General features: G+C 38.9%; 1 protein-coding gene across 5 annotated transcripts in view; it reads right to left on the bottom strand.

Annotated features, from left to right (window-relative positions):
- Positions 1 to 22,633, bottom strand: part of KLHL5 (kelch like family member 5) — a 74,338-nt gene extending 51,705 nt beyond the window's left edge. The window contains exons 1-2 of one of the 5 annotated variants that reach the window (XM_022565897.3): positions 22,357 to 22,633; positions 2,089 to 2,562 (exon numbers count right to left, since the gene is read on the bottom strand). In XM_022565897.3, coding sequence (XP_022421605.1) covers positions 2,089 to 2,471 — 383 coding nt within the window. In that variant the 5' untranslated portion in view covers positions 2,472 to 2,562; positions 22,357 to 22,633. Of the gene's footprint in view, positions 1 to 2,088; positions 2,626 to 22,356 lie in introns of those variants that run through there. The other 4 variants (XM_022565876.2, XM_022565886.2, XM_089911797.1 and 1 more) reach the window with 4 other exon arrangements.
- Positions 22,634 to 23,774: the final 1,141 nt, after the last annotated feature.

Below are 23,774 nucleotides of genomic sequence, written 5' to 3'. Positions count from 1 at the left end.
AAAGTATACACACAAATGACGTTTCTAAAATCTAGAATGCTTTTTACTTTTTTGCAATAAGATGTTGGGATAGAAATTTTAAACCACCAGGAATATTAAATTTCTTTGACAGATTTCCCCTCTTATATCTAAAAATCAAAGACATGTTCTCTAAGTACATTTTATTTTTGAAATAATATTTTAGAAATAGTTTGGTCACTGCAGATGTGAACTGTTTACTCCCATCGACAATTGTATTTTCTTGAAGTATGCACATAGCTACCTCAGTAAAAAAAAAACAGTCTTTTTCTGTCATAATGAATATCCCATCAAGATGACACTTTAATATGGATACTAAAGAATAGATTAACTTAATTTCAGTAATCATTAGCTATGCAAACTACTTCTGTTGAAGGAAGTAAATTATAGTGACCTATGTGTGTACAACCTTTCTAAGGTTATACATGTATATAAATTTTATACTCACATATGCATAATCTCTCCAGGTAGTAGATACATGTTAAGATTTTCATAACTAATGCTGGTAAATGAATGAATGTTTTGTTTTTTGTCTAATTTTGTTAGAATATTCTTGATACATTGCATTGGTTTCAAATAAAAAGATGATTACTCTTTGGTTTCCCACCAAATGGGAATGGTTTTATCCCAAAAATGATAAACCCTGAACCTTTTAATATATACTTTATTCTTTTTATGGCAACAAGTATCCAAAGAAAATACAAAACAATGAAACCATATTAATTCGAATAATCTCCAATCAAAATTATTCGTGGCTCCTATTCCCTTAAAATAATGCTAAATCATAAACTAATTAAATTTTTAAAAATTAAATACACTAGTTACCTATGTAAAGATATTCCCCTCTCTCCATTACACAAATGATTATAGAGGACTGTTCTATATTTGTTATTATTCCAGCATCACAGTTCAGAATTCCATATTCTGAAGATTAGAAGAGAAGGCGGTAAATATCCCCAAGTAAAAGATATCTGAATATACAAACTCATTGTCTCCATCTCTTATGATGCCTATATTAATAATAACCAACATACAAATTACAAGTGTTATCAAAACCTGTAAAGAAATTTTAAAAGAAAAAGGATCCAGTAATTAATCTAGAAAAATAATAAGCCTTTAAATATTTTTGAATGAAGATGAATCAGAAAGATGACTTTCAGGCCCTAACTTGTTACATAATATGCTATAGTATTGATAGTTTAAACTGATTAAGAAGAAAATTCATTTCAGAGGTAAAGACTGGTTCCATGGGTGAAGGTGGATAAAGTCATTATGAAATTACCAATTTTTAATTTTCTCTCCTCAAACTCATTTCCTCTTCTTTTTGCCCCCTTTTCACCAGCTGACCACATCTAGCTCCTCTATGTTCCCTTACACTCTCCTGAAGGAATGTCCTTCATTTCCCTAAATAGCACAATTTTCAGAGAAGTGAAGGCAACAGGAATTAGTAGCTGTCATCTTAGAAAGAGACATGTTACTGTATTCTCTGAATTAGTCTGGAGGGCTGCAACATAGGACAAAGAGAAATAACCATAAGAAAAATATTATTGACAACTACAATGGTGCAAAAATTATTGGCAACTACAATATGCCTCTCATAAAATCTTTCATTTTCATAAAAATTTAAAAATGACTCTATAATCTGTTGCAAACTAAAATGTCATAAAAATTTTTATACTATAGAAATGTCTTCTAGAGTTTTGCTATGACTATAGAAGATAAACGAATGAAGCAAAATGCAAGGCAATGATGCATAAAATTGCTACCATGTATTATTTTCAGGGCAGAGCCAGATCTATATAGGGAACACAAGATATTTCAAAATGAAAGCTATTTGTTGTCTTTATAATTTTACAGAATTAAAATCAATATTAGAACATTTTTAAAAATCCCAGCAAAAGTATCACATATACATACCAAGACATTACGTATGTGTATATATGTAGAGGTATATATATATATATATATATATAAATAATCATAGATTTTAAATAATAATACTAAATTATTTTAAACAGTATATAGAATATACCCCCACACCCCATTTCTATCAGTAAGAAAATAATCAACCTGCATGAACTGGAATCAGATTCATTTTCTTCTTCACTAGTGCCATCATCCACTTCTGGTCTATCCAGCCAGTGTGCACCGCCACAATCTTCTGCTGTAAACTCAAACGCAGGGACTTCAGAGGTGGATGCCATTGGCCAAGAAGGTGAATTCTGAAAATCCAGTTGGCTGGACCTTCGGTAACCAATTGAAGCCAAAGGCAATTGTAGGCTACACGGATCTAAAAACTTTCTCCCACCGTTTGCTCCAGTCTGTCCTCGATTCCAAAATTCTCCCTGCTGGCTGTCAACTGTAGAATTCGGAGATGATGCTTGATGGCTAAACCACCTCCATCTGATTTTCAAAATCTGCTTCACATCAAACTCTTTACGAGAACCAGACATCCTCAGAGAAACCAAGTGATCGTCTAGGCAACGGGCAAAAAGCACTGCACAGAGATTTGTGCATCCAACCAAGACAAGAGAAGTATATGCCCTGTTGTACACAATAAACAAATTGAAAGGAAAATAAATCACATTCACATATATATCTACATTTACTTTTATACCAATATATCAGATTATAGAGAACAAAGGACAATGAAAAAAAGATGAAACACGGTGGAACATTCCATTCAATCAGAGCAAACTCTCATCCACCTATCCTGAAACAGCTAGACCACTGTCCCCTACTCTCCTTTCCCTTACTGACCATTAGCTCTCACAAACACTGACAGCATTCATTAAAGTCCTTTTAAACGCAGAACACCACCCCCTTTTCTTAAACCACAAACGACAGTGACAGAAAGCACTATCCCGTAGTCGCAGTGTCTCAGTCTCTGCTGCTTAGTATATTAACTCTTTTATTGCTGAAACAAGAAATGTATGCCACAGCATTTTCCTTTGTACTTAAAAATCACTGTAAAACTAAAATGTTTCTATTTTTATACTAAGTTCCTAAATGAGATATCACAAAACAACAGGTTGTTTTCAAGTTTTTTTAAATTAGATGAGTTATAGTGATTTTCAAGCTGGCTCTTTGGATGCGGGGTCAGGAAGAAGGAGGAGTACAAAGGTGGGGTTCCCGTTCACTGCTCTCCACTTCTATCTTCTCCCTTCAGGAAAGGAGTGTGTTTCATTAATATAGTAAGATCTGGGTAAGACTTCATCTGAGCAAAGAATATTGAGAAGACTAAGAAGAAAGAAAAAGTCTGAAAACTACAAAGGATCAAAATACGACAGTACTTATTCTTTCTCAAATAAATGACCTGAAGTCCATATTGCTCTATAATTAGGATTGAGCCACTCTAAATTACTACGATAGCCAAATTTCTATGACACTACTTAGGAAAAGGAAAGTGTGGCTCAAGAAAGCTACTTAGGACTGGGATAGGATTATTTCTTGGATGTATAAGTACCCTGATGGTGCCCTCTGTTGTTGGCAAAACAAAGCAATGGTCTGAACATGGTTACAGCTAAGGAGAATTGATAAAGCAAATAAAAATCTATCAAATGCAATCAAATTTTAAAATATTGAATGATTATTGTGAGCAAGACACTCTATAGGCATTATGGGGGAACAGATACATACATCTTGGTTCCTACCCTCAAAAATAATTAAATCGAGTTACTGAAACAACAAAATTGATAACTTAAGTATAAGAAATATTATAATGCTGCAGTATTAACATTTTGTCATCTACAAAAACAGAGTTTGAGTTTTCAGGGTGCTGAATATCTAGTGCTATATCAAAATGACAAATGACAAAAAAAAGCTGCTTTGGAGGCTTACAAAAATATTGTGAGGTATATCTTAACCTCACACAGCTCTTTAGGAGAATAAAAATTATTCAGAGAAATAAGACTAATAGGCATGAAAAGCCATATATAATTTTGTGCCAAATACTGTAGGACAAACCATAAATACTATAAGAAAGAGAAAGGAGATATCAGGATGGTGTGGAGTGCTATGGGCCAGTTTCATTAGGGAGAAGGCTTCTAAGAATAGTAAGAAGTTTTACAGCCAGAATGATGAAAGATTTTATAAAGGAAGAAAGATATTAACAAAGCATGAAGTGAGCACACTGACAAAGAAAGAGGGGGGAATATCAGTTTGATCAGCCAACCAGAAATACCTAATTAATATTAAGGAATAATAAGAGATAAATTTGGATGCATAAGATGACATAAAATGCCCTGAACACACATCAAAGGTGTAAAGGCTAGCAGGCAATGTTAAGTGGACTGTTGAACGGGGCAATGTTTTAGAAAATTAATTTGTCAGTAGTATGCAGGATGCATTAGAGAGTGAAATGACACCATTCCCTCTCCTCTCACCTCTGTCAGACTCCTTTTATCAACGCCTTTCTAGCTCCACTCTACCTATCCAACTTTGTTTCTAACTATTTTCCAAATGGACACACTGCTTCATCAGTTAAGACAGAGTCTACTGTGCTTCCTGTTTTACATGCTGTTTGTGTCCCAATTTCTCTGGTTTTGAAATCCCACTCATCCCTCAAGGTTTAGCACAGATACTGCTGCCCTTAGAAAGGCTTCTCCAATTACTCTAGCCTTGTGGTTCTCAACAAAGGCAGCAACAGCTCTCTGCTCCCACACCCCAGAAAGGCTTCTGGAAGTAGGGGGCATGGATTTTTAGTTGTTGGAATGACCAGAGAGGGCTATGGGCATTGAATGGGCAGGGGCCAGAGATGGTAAACATCTTGCAGTGCATGGTATAGACCCACACAATGAAGAAATGCCACTGTAGTAGTTCATAATGATCTTGCCATCACTGTCTTCATGCAAATAAGTATTTACGAAGCGTTTACATGTTTAAGGCACCACAAGAGGTAGAAAAATAAATAACAAAGATCTTTCTTTAAAGAGGGCTATACTCTGGTAGAGAAAAGGATAATTAAAGGAACATTACAAATAAAGAATACATTTTGATATATATAATTTTATATAAATATAATTTCAAATTCAATCTGTCAACATGAGAACAATTACCAGAGAGTCCATTTACACTGTGCCAGCTCCAAAAGCTAATTTTAATTGTTTTGCTGTTTGGTTGATTGGTTGGAGCCTGAACACAAGAGTGGACTTCATTAAAGACCACTGAGATGGGCTTCCCTGGTAGCGCAGTACATAAGAATTCTCCTGCCAATGCAGGGGACACAGGTTCGAGCCCTGGTCCAGGAAGATCCCACATGCTGCGGAGCAACTAAGCCCGTGCGCCACAACTACTGAGCCTGCGCTCTACAGCCTGCGTGCCACAACTACTGAAGTCCGCATGCCTAGAGCTTGTGCTCCGCAACAAGAGAAGCCACTGCAGTGAGAAGCCCGTGTACCACAACGACGAGTAGCCCCTGCTTGCCCCAACTAGAGAAAGCCCACGTGCAGCAATGAAGACCCAATGCAGCCAAAAATAAATAAAGTTTAAAAAATTTATTAAAAAAGACCACTGATATGCAAGACATTTCCCGATATAGAGAAGAAATCCAAAGATGTGAACGTTAAAATGTTGAACCATGCCTCCACTCCCAAGAGGGGCCAGACTCTCTTCACCAAGATAGTGAGATATACATTAAATAAATACCTCTTTAATGTAGTAGCTCTTCTGAGTAGACTAGAGATGCATATGGGAGATTAGCCACTGAAATAGGCTTTCTGATTTTAAAGGGATACTAGGATCTTGGGTTGACAAAGGCCAAGTAGCAGCCTTTAACCACTGCTGTAATAGTCATGGGTTTGGTTACACGCATACATACATACATACGCATGTATATACAAAAGCTCACCACCACCCCAACCTTTTGTATCGGCGGACTCATACTGCATGCTTTTTTCACTGAGACACTTATTTTGTCAATCTTCCTCCTTCTTCCTGGTAATCAATGTTGACAGCTTGGTGTATAGCCTTTCACACCTTTCTCTTTGTTTATAAAATTCATATCCAAACTTATATACATATATATAGGAGTTTTTGTTATTATTTTATAAAAGAGATCATACTGTATACATACTTTTGGCATTTTGCTTTTCCCACCAAAATTATATACATGGAAATATAAACTAATAATGATCTTTTTAATAGTTGCATAATATTCCATAATTGTAAAACACAATTTATTAAACTACTTCCTTGCGAGTGGGCATGCAGATTGATTTCAGGTTTTTTTGTTTTATGCTATTAAGATAATGTTGAAATAAACATCCTTGTGAGGCTTTTGTGTCTCTGGAATTTATTCACAGGAGTGGAACTGCTGGGTTGCAAGTATGTGCATTTTAAATTTGAAAAGATAGTTTACTTTCCTGAAATTTATATTTTCAAAAGTAAAGTGAGTGTACCCTCATTCATTTTCACAGGCCCACCAGTCAACAATAAGTATTATAATTCTTTATATTTCTAATATGAGCCCTCTATTATCAACATCATTTTGATATAAACCACCCTTCTCCCACTGAATTGAGGTATTATTGTTATGAATTTTAACAATTCAGGATGCTAATTCTGTTGCACCATTTGTCTATTTTTATGCCAATATTAGTGTTTTAATTACAGTACATTTACAATATGTTTATTATTTGTTAAAGCAAGTTCCTATCTACACATATATTCTTTTACAATAAATTTTAAACTAATTTTGAATATGTACTCTTCTATATATACTTTAAAATAATATTACCCAATCCTCTCAACAAAAATCTCCAACCCTAGGGACTTCCCTGGTGGTCCAGTGGCTAAAACTCCATGCTCCCAGTGCAGGGGGCCCAGGTTTGATCCCACATGCTGCAACTAAAAGATCCTGCACACAACTGGCACAGCCAAATAAATAAATAAATAAATATTTTTTAAAAATCCAACCCTATTGAGATTCTAATTGGAATTGCATTAAATTTGTGTATTAATTTTAAGATGGTTGGCATTTTATGATATCAAGGCTTCACATCCAAGCATGTTTTTTAGTTTGTTCAGATCTTATGCTCATTAATAAGATTTTTAAATCTTTTAACTATAGGTCCTGTGCCTTTCTTATTAAAATTTTTATCATGTTCTTTTATTTTCTCTTTTTTCACTGTTGTAAATGCAATAAATTTTTTCTAGCATTTCCACATGGTTATTGCCATTATAATAAAAGTATTAAGTACATTTATCTTATATCTAGTCCTTTTATCATACTTTCTCATTAGCTTTGATATTTTTAAAATAAGTGTTCATTTCTTGAGAAGTTAGAGGCAACTTTGAGACATCTAGGTAGATATGTCAGGTAGTTGGATAAATGTTCCTGGAGCTCAGATCCAAGCTCCAAGGAACTCTAACAGATGAAGGCAAAGGACACTAAGGAGGAACAACCAACGAAGTAGAGGAAAATCAGCAGCATATGGTGTTAGGCAAGTCGACGGATAAAGGTGTTTCAACGCAAAAGCCATGGTCACAATGTCAAATGAGAGGTCAGGTACCACGTGAAAAGAAAAATGTCCACTGGAATTGGCAATATAAAAATTTTGCCAAATCAGATAGGAGCAGTTTCAGTAAAGGGTTGGGGACCAAAGCCAGACTGCGGTGGGTTGAGAGTTAACGGAAGATGAGAAATAAGAGAGAGCATGTACAGACAACTCCTTCAGAAAATTCTGCTCAATAGTGAGGCTGTGGAATGAGATTACAGCTGGAAGAGTTGAGGAATCAAGGCAATGGATTTGTTTTGCCTGCTTGTTTATTTGTTGATTTTAAAAAACACAGAACATATTAGAATGATGAGAATGATCCAACAGGAAGGTGAGATTGATGATTGCAGGCGGAAGCAATGGAGCAAAAAAAGTGAAGACTTTGATAAAAGAAAAAGGAATGGCACCTAAGCACAGTGGATGGCTTGGATAATCATTGTAGGTGGGATATTTCCTCTACTGTAAGATATATGACTTTCTAAATGCATTGATTATTTAAAAAGGAAAGAAAAGACATGCACTAGTCAGTCTATTCAAGTTGAAAACCAAATAAGCCCTCTAAAAGGAGTCATGAAATAATAAAGATTAGAGGAGAAACTAAAGAATTAAGAAATGAAATGACACAATTAGAGATCTAGCTCTTTAAAAATGTGCTGGTACTGATGAATGGGGAGATTGGGGTTGACATATATACACTAATATGTATAAAATGGATAACTAATGAAAAACTGCTGTATAAAAAAAAAAAAAAAGAATCCACCTTCTAATGCAGGGGATATGGGTTTGATCCCTGGTCAGGGAGCTAAGATCCCACATACTGTGGGGCAACTAAGCCCGCACACCTTGACCACTGAGCCCGTGTGCTCTAGAGCTCACACGCCACAAAAAAAAAAAAAAAAAATTTGCTGGTATCTTCTCTTACCTCCTAGCAAGTTCAATCAAAGAAAAAACAAATTAGAACTTAGAACGAGGATAACATGACCATTAAAATAGAATATTTAAATAAAAGACTTAAAAAATAAAAGATCACTATTGCAACAAAAATTTTAAATGTCATATTGAATAATGGAAATGATGACAAATGGAGAGAATTTAGGTAAGCAAAGTTGGAAAATACTCCTCAAAGACAGAATTTGCTCAAAATCCTTTATAGCTAGGTCTCTAACAATTTTCACCTAAGCTTAAGCCTGTCTAAGCATGGGTATTTTGGGGAAAAATCTTTACTCTAACAAAATACATTAAAAAATGATCTATTCATAAAGTAGCTTGTTATAACCCACTGATAGAAAGGGGTTTACAGAAATATTTCTCAGCTTTAACTGAATTCTTGGGCCAAATACTTTATGAAAAATATGTAGTAAACTTAAGCATTAAGGTTTTCATGGCATGGAATTCAGCATTTATTTAAATAACACTTTTTCTTCTGTCCCATCAACTTTTACTATACAATATAATATTGTTTCACTCAAAAATTTATGCATTTCTGATGAGAAGTCCTTCCTAGGGTAATTATTTATGAAAGAGCAATACATACTAAAAGGCATTACATTGTTAAATTATCAAAATGGTTTGCACAGGCTACTCTATATAAATTAGATCCCTCATCATTCTCTAACCCCTTGACCCTCCTGATTTTTTTCACAGCACTTATCACCCCCTAGCATATTAGATGCTATTCCCTATTATCTTTACCCTCACCACAAAGTTAGCTGCAGTACAGCTTTGTTTGACTCACTGCTGTAGCCCTAGCACTTAAAACAGTACCTGAAAGACAGGTGCTGAATAAATATTTCTCTAATGAATGAATCCAATAACTATAAGAGCAATAATAAAAGATATATACTTATTATGTACATTTTTGAAATTATAAAATAAACTTAAGGGGCTTCCCTGGGGGCACAGTGGTTGAGAGTCTGCCTGCCGATGCAGGGGACATGGGTTCGTGCCCCAGTCCGGGAAGATCCCACATGCCGCGGAGCGGCTAGGCCCGTGAGCCATGGCCACTGAGCCTAGCCTGTGCTCCGCAACGGGAGAGGCCACAACAATGAGAGGCCCACGTACCGCAAAATAAATAAATAAATAAAAATAAACTTAAGAACCAAATGTTAAAAGAATATTAGAAAACATTTACCTCTGGTGACAAAACCTTTTTAGTATTTTTTCAACTTAAGAAAAAAATCACAATATATTACTCAAAGAATTTCTCTTTTCTATTTCATTCTTTAGGCATAAAATTTGTATCACTTTGAAATCTACTGGCTAAACAGCAGATATCTTTTCAGACTGACATTTCTTTCTTCAAACTGATTATCAAATTATATTCTGTACCTCTTTCTTGTTTTAATAACTTTGCTTTACTTAAATTTGAGATACAAAAGCTCACACAGTATTTAAAATAGGTAAGTGTCAATTATGAATACATTTTTTTAAAAGTAATTAAGGAATCCACATGCAATTTCTGCTTCAAAACTTCTCATATGTTAGTTTGTGAATTTAAAAGATGACATTATTCAATATGACAATAGCAACACTGAGATGTCATTAAGATACACTGCAGATGAGCTCACTTCAACAGTATGGCTTTTAAAGCTATGGCTTAACTCAACAATTTAAATTACAACTATTTAGTAACTGGTTTATATGTGTAATCATTATTATACAAACCTCTCTTCACATAGAGTTTTTAAGAAAACAGTATTTGTTTTATGAGTAATCAATTTTAATGAATCTATTCCTATAGCTTTAAGTGTTTATTACATATTGCATAAAACACATCAAGAACTAATTTTACTGTACTAACTTAGCAGCACTTCACCTCCCCAATTTTCCCCTCAACTATAAAAAGAGTAAGTTACAACACATGATTTCAAAGAACCCTTTAAAGTTTGATAATTCCAGGACACTTTTAAAGCTCTGTCAAATTAGGTCTTTTACGAGAACTTGGCTTATTTTAAAAATTTGAAGACTGATATAATTCCACTAACATTTAAAAATGTATGGTAGCAGGGCTTCCCTGGTGGCGCAGTGGTTGAGAGTCCGCCTGCCGATGCAGGGGACACAGGTTCGTGCCCCGGTCCGGAAGTTCCCACATGCCACGGAGCGGCTGGGCCCGTGAGCCGCGGCCGCTGAGCCTGCGTGCCCGGAGCTTGTGCTCCGCAATGGGAGAGGCCACAACAGTGAGAGGCCTGCGTACCGCAAAACAAAAAAATGTATGACAGCAGAAAATGTCAGTCAAGTATTTACCCAGGTTAGGAAAGATTTGAGATTTAATTTTAACTTTAATTCCAGAAACAGATATTCTGTACCTCTTCCCCAAACTCATTAAAAGCAAACATTATAAATGGAAAAAAAAATCCTGTATTTATATAAACTCAACAAATTTTGCTATAAGCAGAAAGAACTCAAAGATGAGAAAATAGACAGTAAAATCCATCAGGGCAGGGGCCACTATATCTGTAACAACTTGTATAGTGCACGACATTCAAACTTTTACTGAATTTAAACCAAAGAATAAATGAATAAATTAATGGCACAGACCTTGAAAGATCTTAAAATATAGCAGAAGAGAGTTTTGAATGAAACCCTTACTAATTATCAAGAGGTAGGTATGTCCTTTATTTGAGAGAGGATGAGGTTCTTGAGTTAAGAATTTTGAGGTATACCTCAAAAAAATTAACTTGCTAAGTGAAGAATGGATTTGTGAGGGCAGATGCCATTGGTAGGAAAATCAGAAAACTCTTTGAGGTGAGAGGATAGTAACCTTGGCAGGAAGCAATGAGATCTGAAAAGGGGGTGGCTGTTAAAGATACTACAAAAACAGGCCTGATAAAATGTCTGTGGCAAACGGACAGGAAGAAGTCAAAGACCACAGCATTTTCAAATGTGGGTGGCTGCAAGAATGGTAATATTAACATAAATAAGGAAGTAAGAAGGATACAGTTTCAGGGGGACTGAGTGTAGCTTTAGACAAACTTAGCTTTAATTATCTACTTAGCAACAAAATAGCTAGGAATATGGAGTCTAGAGCCATATTTAGCTTATAGTTAAAAATCAATCTACAATCTATTTAAGAAATCAGAAACTTAAAGTGTGGATAGATGAATCCTGGGCTGTTAACATTGGTTATCTTTGCATTCTTTCCACTCTTTACTACAAACACATGGCATCAAAATCTCTTTTGTAATAAAAACAAGCTTAGAAACACACTCTGAAATCCAAAATTAAATTTCTAGCACAATGTTAAATCTTTCACTCTGTTAAAAATATTTGGGAAATATTTCTGATTAAACAGTAAATGAAAATTAAAAATAAGTATTGAATTTAAATTCAGCTGTAACAAGCTAAGAGATTTAGTTTAGCTTTGTAAGTTACACGGTAGACTGAAAACAGCAGTTGAGAACTCTCCTATACACTGAAAACTGAAGACTAATTTCATGGTAATAGCCATCTAATACAAGGATTTTATTTCTTTGTGTACCCTAAAAGTATTGTGATATATACTTATATGAGATCAAGGTGAAAAAAAATGAGTGGGGTAAATTTTAACCTTTAACCTAAATTATGTCTCCTTGCTATATGGTCACATAGCATTCCAAACTACTTGCTCAGATAATTCAATATCTCACTGAAATTATTTACTTAATGTCTGCCTTCTTCCCTAGACTGGAAACTCTATGAAGATTACAGAAAGGACTATGGCTTTTGAAGCACTTACAATACATGAACTGACATTCAATTTTAAAACTGCAATACAGCATGGTAAAAATATACAGGGGCAAGCACAGGATGCTAAGATAGCTGCACAGGTCAAAGATATATTTCCAGTTCAGCTGGAATTCTAAGTATAATAAAAGCCCCCTTGTTGGATGAAACCCATAGCTGGTCCACTAAATGAAAAAGTTAGTAAGCATAAAAATTATATTTACATATTCTTAAAGGTTTTATTTCAATTTAAACATAAATGCACATTCATTCATAAATCTTTTCATATAGGGTTAATGCCATGTATTTGACGTGGGCCTCCTACTGAGTTTGGGTCCTCTTTCTTGCATAAGCCATGCTCACAATGACCCATCATCTACGATTTCCACTTATTGCTTCTATAAATGGAGAGAGAACTTAAAAGCACTTCTGAAAGAATATGAATACAGAATCCATCAGTCCAATGGTCTATCCACCACAAGATAAAAAACTTGCGCCAGAATGTAAATTAATGCACTGCTTCCTTCAAGGAGAAAGTTTTACCACAAAAAACTCTCAGCTGAACCAAACAGTGTGCTTAATGATGTAGTTAATTTACATTCTGGTGTGGACTCCTTATTTCCTTGAGAACCACTAATAGTCTAATGACCAGTTAGCTGGACCATGGACTTGAACACTTTAACAGCCTCTGGTTTATGCTTTGATGATGTTCCCCCTAGTCTTTTACAGTTATCCAGCCTTCATCAAATTTGATAGCAAATTTGTTAATAATTCATTTACATTGAGATGACGTCCCAAAGCAGTCAACTTAATTTTCAAAGAATGAATTCTCTTTTTCTTACACTCTCATGAATTTACATGTTTACCAATGTTTTATAGTTACCATAACAAGCATAACTGTTAAAAATAGGTTTGTGAATAAAAGCAACCAACTTTTGGTAAGTACCCAACTCAACAGGTAGGCACAGAGTCATGCAGGTCTGCCGCGGAGTAGCCTACTCAGCCATGAGTGATCACTTGGCCCCTGGGATCAGTAAGTACATTTTACAGAGGGAAAAGTGTGTTAGGTTAAAACCATGAGTCAGTTCACAGATAGTTGCTGTCATTTTCCCACATGGTCACTTATTAGTGGTAGCCTAAGTGGTAGAGCAGAAAGAACTTGAGTCAATAATTGAGCCACTCACCAGCTAGCTGTATAATTTGGACAAATCACTTTACCTCCTCGATCTTCAGTTTTCTCTTAAGATAAATGGACTAAGTAAGTAGCACGTGGAAGAACTGAGTAAGTATCTGAATTTGTAAAGCCAGCTACCACTTCCTCAGTGTGCAAATGTGCAGGGTAACACGGAATACTTTACATTGAATGGGGCATCCAGTTGTCACAGACACTTGGGCAAACAGGGGTCATTCCGCTTTCCCCTTACAAGGTGAGGACCTTGAAGTGAAGTGAGGCTACATGTATCTGTCTGGTGAGTAGCAGGGTTCAATTTGAATCCAAGACTGGCTCTAAAGACCATACACTGTCAAGTACATCACACTGCTTCTTGCTTTTAAAGTATTCTCATTTGCAACCCACAGCTACCTTGTTAGAAGGTAGAGTAGGTATTTACCCTCATCGTCCAAATTGGGAAGCAGACTCAGAGTGTAGCTGAGTCTAGGTTATCAAGGTTAGCTATCTAGAACAGAGCCATTGAGCAGACTTAAATGCTTTATCAGTAAGACTGACCAAACTAAAAGCAAAAAGACAATAAGCAAGAAAAAAAGAGTACTTACCATATCACTCCTAATATAACAAAATACTAAGTTCATCATTATTGCAATTAAGTGCCAATATGGCATTTATTCACCAAGTACAAATGCCTCACAGATTTTGCCCCACTTGGCTCCCTCCCAACTTCTGTCACTATTTCTTATAGCGTGAAGTGCTGACCCACATTAACATCAAAAGTACCTTTTCATCCCTCAACTGTCTATTGGTACTAACAGCTTGTAGTAGAACAAGTTACATTTTAAAAATCAGCTAAACTAATATTATATGGCCTTTTAATCCCCAACTCACCTATAAAAGTTATCACAATTGATACTTTGAAGACCATAGCATGATTATAACAAAATATTGACTTTAAAAAACAGCCCTTTGGGGCTTCCCTGGTGGCACAGTGGTTGAGAGTCCGCCTGCTGATGCAGGGGACACGGGTTCGTGCCCCGGTCTGGGGGGATCCCACATGCCACGGAGCGGCTAGGCCCGTGAGCCATGGCCGCTGAGCCTGCGCGTCCGGAGCCTGTGCTCCACAACGGGAGAGGCCACAACAGTGAGAGGCCCGCGTACCGCAAAAAAACAAAAAACAAACAAACAAAAAGAAAACAGCCCTTTGACTTGATGACAGGTCAAAACGAAAGACTTCCTTAGCACCACCTCCTTAGATTTTGTGAATTTAAGTATGTATTTGCTGCGGCACAAGGATGAAAATCATACCATAAATCTGATGGCAAACCACTGCTAAATTCCTGCTGGATACTTTATGTTTGGCATGTGCACATAGCTGTCTTATGTACCATAAAAAGTAATAATCTGTATAACCATAATGTTGTCTTTTACTGACCTGAACTAAATCCAGTAAGTGTTTGTCTTCTTTGTAGCTTTATGGTGATGGAAAAAAGTAATCAATCAGTACTCTCTAGACACAAATATAATCAAGCAAAATTGCCTGAGTTCTTGGAACATAATGAGCCCATCACAGATCAACCTGACTCTGCTGTAGGATCAATCAGATTTTATGAACTGTATTTTATATTAGATAGAACAGTGTAAGCTGGGTAAGGAAAGGGTAAAAAGGGCAATGTAAGCAATAGAGAGGAGAAAAACATGAAGCACTAGGTTTCTCAACTGCTCATAATTAGAAATGGTTAATCACTACAAATGTTAAACCAGTTAGCTATTAAAGAAACTCCCTGGCTTGCCCTACAACCAGGCCTAAAAAACCCAAACCAAACCAAAAAAAAAGGGGAAAAGAAAGAAAGAAAGAAAGAAAAGAAGTGAAAAAGCCACCAAAAGACTGTTCTATAATTTAACTCTGGCAAAAAACAAACTAAGGCATGCTAGTGAGTCAAATGGCGATCAGTGGAGACCAGTGGAGGCGAGGATTATTTCTTAGTGTTAATCCAATGTTCTCAGGCAGTTCAGAGCAGTCCTCCCAAACTCTCAGTCTTCAAGTTGGGGGTTGGGGGGGATGGCGAATAAATTTAGAAAGATGAGCTGGTTCCATCCAGTGGACCACGCTGAAGCTGTCCAGCAATTCTAAGCTGCAGAGCACAGAATTGAATATTCCCTCTTTCTGCTTATAAGAGAAATATCTCCCCAAAGAAAGGCAAATATTTACTAGAAATGAACCAAACAGCCTCAAATTTAAATCTCTTCTAATTTGCTCTTCACACTATAGCCAAAGTTAACCTTCCAAAGTGTAATTCTTGACATCATTCTTACTTAAAACTTTTTTTTTCCCTGATCACCTACAAGATAAATAAAAGCCAAGGTCTTTAGTATGGAGTTCAGTGTTTTTGACAACCTAGTAGTCCTTGCCTACCTTTCCAGTCTTCCCTTTCTCTCAAGCTCTCTATTTCACTTTCTGTCACGAAGAGTTAAAACACACTACATTAACATAAGCAAAATGAAGATTATTGAGTACTTCCCAAATGAAAAGGACTATGGAAGACACTGTGGATAATGACAAGTGTAGGTAAAATCTTTTTCCCGGGCTTCCCTGGTGGCACAGTGGTTGAGAGTCCGCCTGCCGATGCAGGGGACACAGGTTCGTGCCCCAGTCCGGGAAGATCCCACATGCCGCAGAGCAGCTAGGCCTGTGAGCCATGGCCACTGAGCCTGCGCATCCGGAGCCTGTGCTCCGCAACGGGAGAGGCCAGAACAGTGAGAGGCCGCGTACTGCAAAAAAAAAAAATTTTTCCCTTCTACTACTAACCTTCAACTAACTCTCTTGGCTCTATTCCCCTGGCAATCTGATGGAAGTATGTATTTCGACTATGTTACCTGGCAACATTGCTTATATTAAAAATGATCCCCCGATTAGTAAATTTGCATCTGGATTCAGAGGAATGATAAATGAACTATAAATACCTCTTAAGAAGCCATAGCTTTGACTTTCCTAAGTGTGGTGGCTCTTGTAATTGGCACATTCCCTGTGGGGACCCTGGAAGCTAAGTCTATGGAATCCTGTAAGAGAGAACTGTCGCCTGTGGGACACGAGGATTTTAAGCCAACTCAGCTCTCGCATCTTCCTGTTGTGAGCTTTGTCTCCTTGCACCTAAGCTTTCACGGGGAGAGATGTCTCCCAGGTGGCTACATGAACGGCTTACGTGGCCTGCTGTGAGGATTACAACCACTGATGAGTAATATGTGATGCTGCCTTGCTGGCAAGCTGTGGTTCCTGTCTGATAGCCTTCTGAGTAAACAAGCCTGTGGTAGTTTTATGAGTCTGAGCCCAAGAAGACCCATTCATTTGCACAGCAACAAGACTATAAGAATGTCTTAGAATGACGTTCCAGATGTTCTACAATCTGAACCCAACCCCTTCCTCTATTTTTTTTTAGCCTAACATGTATCCCTGTCAAATCCCACCTGATCTCTTACACAGCTTTTACTCGCCTTCCTCTGTTGTTATTTGTTCCTGGGGATCCCCTCTTCCAGGTAACATATACTACCTCTCCACAGTCCATCCCTTCAGCCGTCTGCTAAAGTGAAGCTACGGACGTTTTTCAACCAAAACTAAAGGAGATATTGCATAGGTAAAGAATGGCAAGGGAACTTTTCTAGAGAAGCTAAGTACACAGTTTACAGAAAAAGAATGGAAATTTATCAAGAATAAAAATAGGTTAAGTTGGTGGGGAAATATGGCGATCATGTTAAAGGGTAAAATGCCAACTAGAGTGTCTAGACCAATTTGGAGGATAGAAAAGAACAGCGTAAAGCAGTCTATTAAGTGCTCCCTTCTGCATTATTAACCATGGGAAGAAACCAGGGAGCCCTGCATTAGCATCAAAAGTAGGTGACTTATAAGAATTAGACAATTCAGTAGTCTGTACCTTGGGAGAGGGAGAAGGGATGGCTAAAAGGATTACAATGGAGATGGCATTTGCCAGTGTTCGGGGAGGGGATATTGTTGCCACAAGTCAGCTCTAGTTCTACCCTCTTATCCTGATTATTCTAATCAGCCTGTCCCAGGATATTTGCAAGCTGATGTTAATTATGTAGTAGAACTTTCACCAGCATCACAGGTTTCTTTCATCCTAAGCTATTAGAACTGCCTCCTTTATTACAAAGTTGTCAATTACCCTAACTTGTTATATTGATATTTTAGGGCCAACTCTATTATTTTCAAATTCTGATAGTGGTTAACTTAAGAACTAACCAAGATGTGGCACTTAGAAAAAAAGTAGTTCTTTTGGAACTGCTAAAGGCTCTAGTTAGTTTCCTTTAAGTGTGTGAACTCTTAGGTTAAACACACCCATTTAACAGCAGAATAGAGAAAACCAGTCAACAGAGAAAAAGAGGAATTAAGTATACGTGCAGAGAGAGACACTGGCAAGAAATCATATAGACCTGGAGAGGGGCAAGCAGCCCAGCTCCTAACTTTCTGTTATTGATGCCAGTTGCCTCTGAGACTCAGCTGCACTTCTTGCCCTTGGATTCTTTGACATAAAGCTATATCCCTTTTCTAACAAAACATTCTTTTTGCTTAAATTAGTTTAACTAATTTTCTATAACTTGTCACCAAATAATCCCTAAGACCAAAAAAGATGGTTAGAGGCAAAGTGTAACAATGTATATATACATAATCAGGTTTTATCATATTGAAAGATTGTTAATTTTTTTTTAATGTTGTTTTAAAGAGAAAGGGGAAGAGAGAGAACTCAATTATAGTTATTTTCTGTTGGGGTATAAACTTTCCATTCATCTTTTTATCCTCATGGTATCTAACATCCTGCCTCATACACACCACATTTAACAAATGTTTATTGAATGGACATGTAATTAAAAAATAATGAAATCCACTTGGCCAGTTTGTCTAATTGGGAGTTTTCAAAAGCATTTCAGTTCCAATTAATAAAATACGTTCTTTAAATTCTCATTAGCATAATTCTACGATTTTATATATATATATACACAAAGGAATGCTGTTTTCTATTCTCTAAATAGAATACTGAAAAACACAATCTGGATCTGATTTATTCAGATTTTGTATTAACTTGTACTATAAAGTCTGCTTAGGTTGTTCTTAAGACTATTCCCGTTCTCCTCCTTCTGGGCACGAGATAGAATTGCAGTTCTCTACCTCCTTGAAGTTGGGTTGCAGTCATATGACTTGTTTGGCCAATGAAATGGCAGTAGAAGTTACGGTGTCACTTTCATGTAGAGCCTTAAGAGCCAATGTGCAATTTATCACATCTTCTCCCCTCCCTAACAAATGTGGAAGCAGGTGTTGAGATGGAGCCTCTGACAACCTGGAGCTCTAAATGATTACTGCAACAGAGCTCTCCTGCTGACCCTAACTGAGCCTGACTGAGCAACAAACCTTTGTTGTTTTAAACCACTAAGATGTGAGGGCTTTTGTTACCACATCATTATTTATCCTACCTGATATACTCTGCAAACCCCTCTCATTGTCTTCAGAATGGTAACATTTTGTACAGCACTGCATCATTTATAGAATACTTTCTTATAGAAGTATCACTCATTATCCAAACTCTCAAAATCCAAACACAACTGGATGGAGTCAAATAAATTTTTGCACTAATCCCTCATTCTCTCAACCCCTCACTACTTGCTATCTGAAACTCAGAGACCAAATATATTGGAATAGGATGATATTCCTTGCTGTTCAAACTCTTGCCATCTACACTCAAGAACAGAAAAAATTTGGACAGTAAAGGATTCCTGATACATTATTTCATTTGTGCCCTTAAAGCTGTTTTTCTACTACCCAGTATCTACTAGACTTTCAACATCTATTGAATGAATTGTGTGCTGTCATCATTCTAATCTTACAAATAAGGAAACAGATTCAGAGAGGTTCATAAACTTACTGGAAACAACCCTGCACATTAGTGACACAATCCCAGATTTTCTGGCTCCAAACCCCTTTCCATTATGTACCATGCTTTCCAAGAAGATCTCTTACAGCTACAGAATTCTAGGATTTGATAGTAATAGTACCAACAGTGTTTAGGATAAAAAGTAAATGTTAATGACATATTTACATCCAAGAATAATAAAAGTCAACCTTTAAGGAGTTCTACTTGCCTAAACCTAGTTTAATTCAAGACCCTGAGTACCCTGAAGCACAGAACAGGAAGAAGTTCTCAAGATCATTTGGCAATTTGCAGAACAACGAGGAACTATAAAAAGAACTCCAGGGAAAAGCAGCCTTTTCCTTTGATATATAGTTTTGTTTTTTTTTTTTTTTTGCGTTATGCGGGCCTCTCACTGTTGCGGCCTCTACCGTTGCGGAGCACAGGCTCCAGACGCGCAGGCTCAGCGGCCATGGCCCACGGGCCCAGCCGCTCCGCGGCATGTGGGATCTTCCCGGACCGGGACACAAACCCGTGTCCCCTGCATCGGCAGGCGGACTCTCAACCACTGCGCCACCAGGGAAGCCCCAGATATATAGTATTTTAAAATTCTGACTTTTAAGGACTTCCCTGGAGGTCCAGTGGTCAAGACTCTGCACGTCCAACACAGGGGTCGAGGGTTTGATCCCTGGTCAGGGAACTAAGATCCCATATGCAGCACAGCCAAAAAAAAAAAAAAATTCTGACTTTTAGATTATCTTCAATTTGGCTTTTAATAAACTGGCTAACCTCAAACCCTTTGCTCTCTAATTCTTATCAAACCGCAGCTGTAAGAAATATTCACAAAGAATCACCTGAAGGGGGCTTCCCTGGGGACGTAGTGGTTAAGAATCTGCCTGCCAACGCAGGTGACAGGGTTTCGAGCCCTGGTCCGGGAAGATCCCACATGCCGCGGAGCAACTAAGCCCGTGCGCCACAACTATTGAGCCTGCATTCTAGAGGTCACGAGCCACAACTACTGAGCCCATGTGCCATAACTACTGAAGCTCACACGCCTAGAGCCAGTGTTCCGCAACGAGAAGCCACCACAATGAGAAGCCCACGCACCACAACGAAGAGTAGCCCCCGCTCGCCGCAACTGGAGAACGCCCGGGCGCAGCAACGAAGACCCAACGCAGCCAAAAATAAATAAATTTAAAAAAAAAATCACCTGAAGGATAGGCAATCCACCCATTTCTACAGGTTCAGTGGTTCTCAATTTGTGTTCCACAGTCAAATAATTTTGGAAAAGGTCACACAATACATCCCCCTTTAAGACAGTAAACTTGAACATTAGCCAAGAAATTGAGAAAAAAAAAACTATTGAAATTTGTCTAACCCAGTTATCTCAAACTTATTTGAGCTCAGAATCTTATTTTAAGAAATAAACTACTAATTTCTGATGCCTAAGAACACAGTTCGGGAAATACTGTTCTAGGTAATTCTAAACGTTATGAATGGATAAAGTTAAGCCTTCAGAGAACTCACCTTTAGAGTCTTACCATTGTCCTATACTGAAGAACACTGTTAACCAAAATTCATCAGTTTCTGTAGGGATATTTTAAAGCTGTTGTCAACTGCATCACAACAATCTTCCTTTTTATTAGGGCCCATGAGAAAATGTTCCTCTCAGGCCTCATTACTAGAAAATGTCGTGCTTATGCAGGAGAACTGGTTTGTTTTTATCTTGGAATTAGAAACACACTGAAACTTATTTTATTCCACTCTCTCTCTTTTTTCTGCCTGGCTGCTAGGGAAGCCCAGAGCCAAAACTGTCACTCACCTCTAGTACAGGATCTTATGCACTTGGTATTATCTTACCCTTGACTTTGTAGTCATATTTTCCCCTGCTCTGCCTCAATTTTTCTCATTTAGTTTTGTTTTACCCTACAATACCATATGGACACTAAGTTGCTTCAAATCATTTTTGAATCTATTGTATATACTAAGTCCTATTTTCTTACAATTTCATATTGATATCTCCCTACCTGTCCCATTACCCCAAAATATCAGTGTCACCTTTGTGTAAAAGTATCCACATAGTTATGACAAGCCAATAGAACATACACATTCACAATATAATCAAACTCGCAACGCTTAAACCAGAAGAAAAGTTACTACTGGTTTTTCAGCGGTCTAATACCAAAAAGACTTATTAAACTCTTTTGGAAACGTAAGGACAACTACCATTTATTGGGTACCAGTAACTGCTAGGCACTTAACACACAACAGTTTCACTTTATTGTTTTAAAGAAGAACATTGGCATTATACGTGATCCCTGGAAAGATGCACAAGAAACTGGTCATATTGGTGGGTGGGGCGAGAGACTTTGTGTATCTCTTTTGTACCGTTTGAATTTTAGGAATCTATTACTCAAAAAAAATTTTTTAAAAAACGGAATGATAATAAAGACGGCAGAAGTGCTTTACTCTTTGATTCAATAAACTTTCTTCGTCAGCTTTTGATCCCTGCGTATGCACTGAAACGCCTAAATGAAAAAGTTTCAACCAGACACGCCGGTTTTTATTGAAATCAAGTCTCTTTCTGATTCTCCACACTCCGGGGCTGAGGCAATTATATACTTAAAAACTTAGATTATGATCGCCTGCGGGTAACAATGAAAAAAAAATTCGATATGGTTTCCACTTTGTTTTACTGGTAGATGAGGACGGGGAGGAAGCACTGATTCTGGACAGCAGCCCACGCCGCAGCAGGCCTGCCACAAACGCCGCGTCCAGAACTTTGCACAACTCGAGGGCAGCCCAGACGCCACTCAGGACTCTCGGCTGCGCGGCGGGAGACCCGGCCGGGGTTCGAGCCCCGGGCGCGGCTCGGGGAAGTCCCCGCCTAGCCCACCCCTCCGGACCGATACGCCCCGGGGCCGCCTCCCCGAGGGCCCGTCCGGAGTCGGGCAGCCGCGGCCGGGCGGGAAGCTCGCGCGGAGAGGGGAGCGGGCCTCGGCGCGCGGCCGGCCCTCTGCGGCCCCATCCCCGACGCCGAGGAGAAAGTCGCACTTACCGCGTCGGGCTCTGGAGGCGCCCGGTGGTCACGGCGGGGACGGCGGGGAACGGGGGCCGGCGGGCCGAGGAGAGGGATGCTCGGCCCCTCGGGCGCCCCCAGCCCCTTCCCGGCAGCCTCACCCCCGGCGCCGGCCGGCCCGGAGCCAGCCACTCCGCCTCCGTCAGGCCGCACCAGGCCAGTGGGGACAGAAATTAGTCAGGCAGCCCCGAAGGGGGGCGAGCGAGCCGGCGGGTGGGGGTCGGGGGTCGGCTCGCCAGTCAGTCCGGGCGCGGCGCGAGCGGCTGCCCGCCCGCCCCGCCCCCTCCAGCAAGGCTCCGCCCCCTCCACCCAGGCTCCGCCCCCTCCTCGCTAGCCCGCCTGCCCCGGGAGACCGCCGCCGCCACCCGGTTGGCGGTTTCCCTTGCCCCGGGAGTGGTGCCCGCCGACGGCCTGGGCCCGGGGAGGGAGAGGAGAAGGGGGAGGGGCGGGGAGTAGACGGGAGGCAAGGCCGCAGGCTGCGGGGAGGGGAGCTTTTGGGGGAGGAGAACGTCAGGCTGGGTGGGGCTCTGGGGGGAGGGGGCGGGGCGCGGAGGACCTGACAAAGATTCCGGTTGTTCCCCGCCCCTTGAAACTGGGATAAGGGGGAATTCCTGGGGGTGGAAGTTTAGGAAGAGGTCCCTCTGCAGGGCTGGAAGCCGATCAGAGAGCTGGCCTGTGTTTTTTTGATTCCTTGGAGAACAGGACTGTATTGTACTAGAGCTTTGGGGGAACTCACCAAGAGTTGCCTCTCTTCTCCAGCCCCTGCAACCCTTCCCCTTGCAACACTCGGATAATTACTGTGCTCCACGTAGTGGGTTTGTGGGTATTGTGACATAGCAATTATTATCCTCAACTCTGTGGCCATAATCATTGGTTTCCAATGGTGGGATAATAAGAATTCCGCAAAAGTTGGTTCCTTATTTATTTCTCTAACGAGCTATATTCTTTATTTCTCTAGTATGTTAATGTATATATATGATAGATGCTGAGAATGTCAGTGACTAGTTTATTCAGCGCCTATATGGCAAACACAAATCTAAAGCGCTTTATATATGTTAACTCAATCAGTCTTAAGCAAAACAGTTAAGGTCCTTCCCCCACAGAGCTCACGGTGGATAAGGGAGGGAAGGGGTTTCCTTAGTTTGTCTCAGACTGATGTGTAAAGGAAATGTCCACCTGCTTTTTGATCTCAATGTAATGCATATGTTCATTATTTGCAGTCAGTGTACTCTGAGCCATCTCTATCTATCCTATCGGTGAGGGCTGCATGTGGTCAGTCGTCCCAAAATGGCTTACTAAGGAGGTCTTCAGTACGTGTCCATAATGAAAACCCAATGGAAGCAAATGGTCCAGAAGACTGATGGGTCAAGTCATCAGCAAAACAGCATAGCCAAATT

This window comes from Delphinapterus leucas, chromosome 5 (assembly GCF_059928025.1).
Source record: "Delphinapterus leucas isolate spDelLeu-1000000601 "Yukka" chromosome 5, BTC_Dleu_Yukka2, whole genome shotgun sequence".
Lineage (NCBI taxonomy): Eukaryota > Metazoa > Chordata > Mammalia > Artiodactyla > Monodontidae > Delphinapterus > Delphinapterus leucas.
The sequence above is the reverse complement of the archived record's forward strand: the minus strand, read 5'-3'. Positions and strand labels throughout refer to the sequence as shown.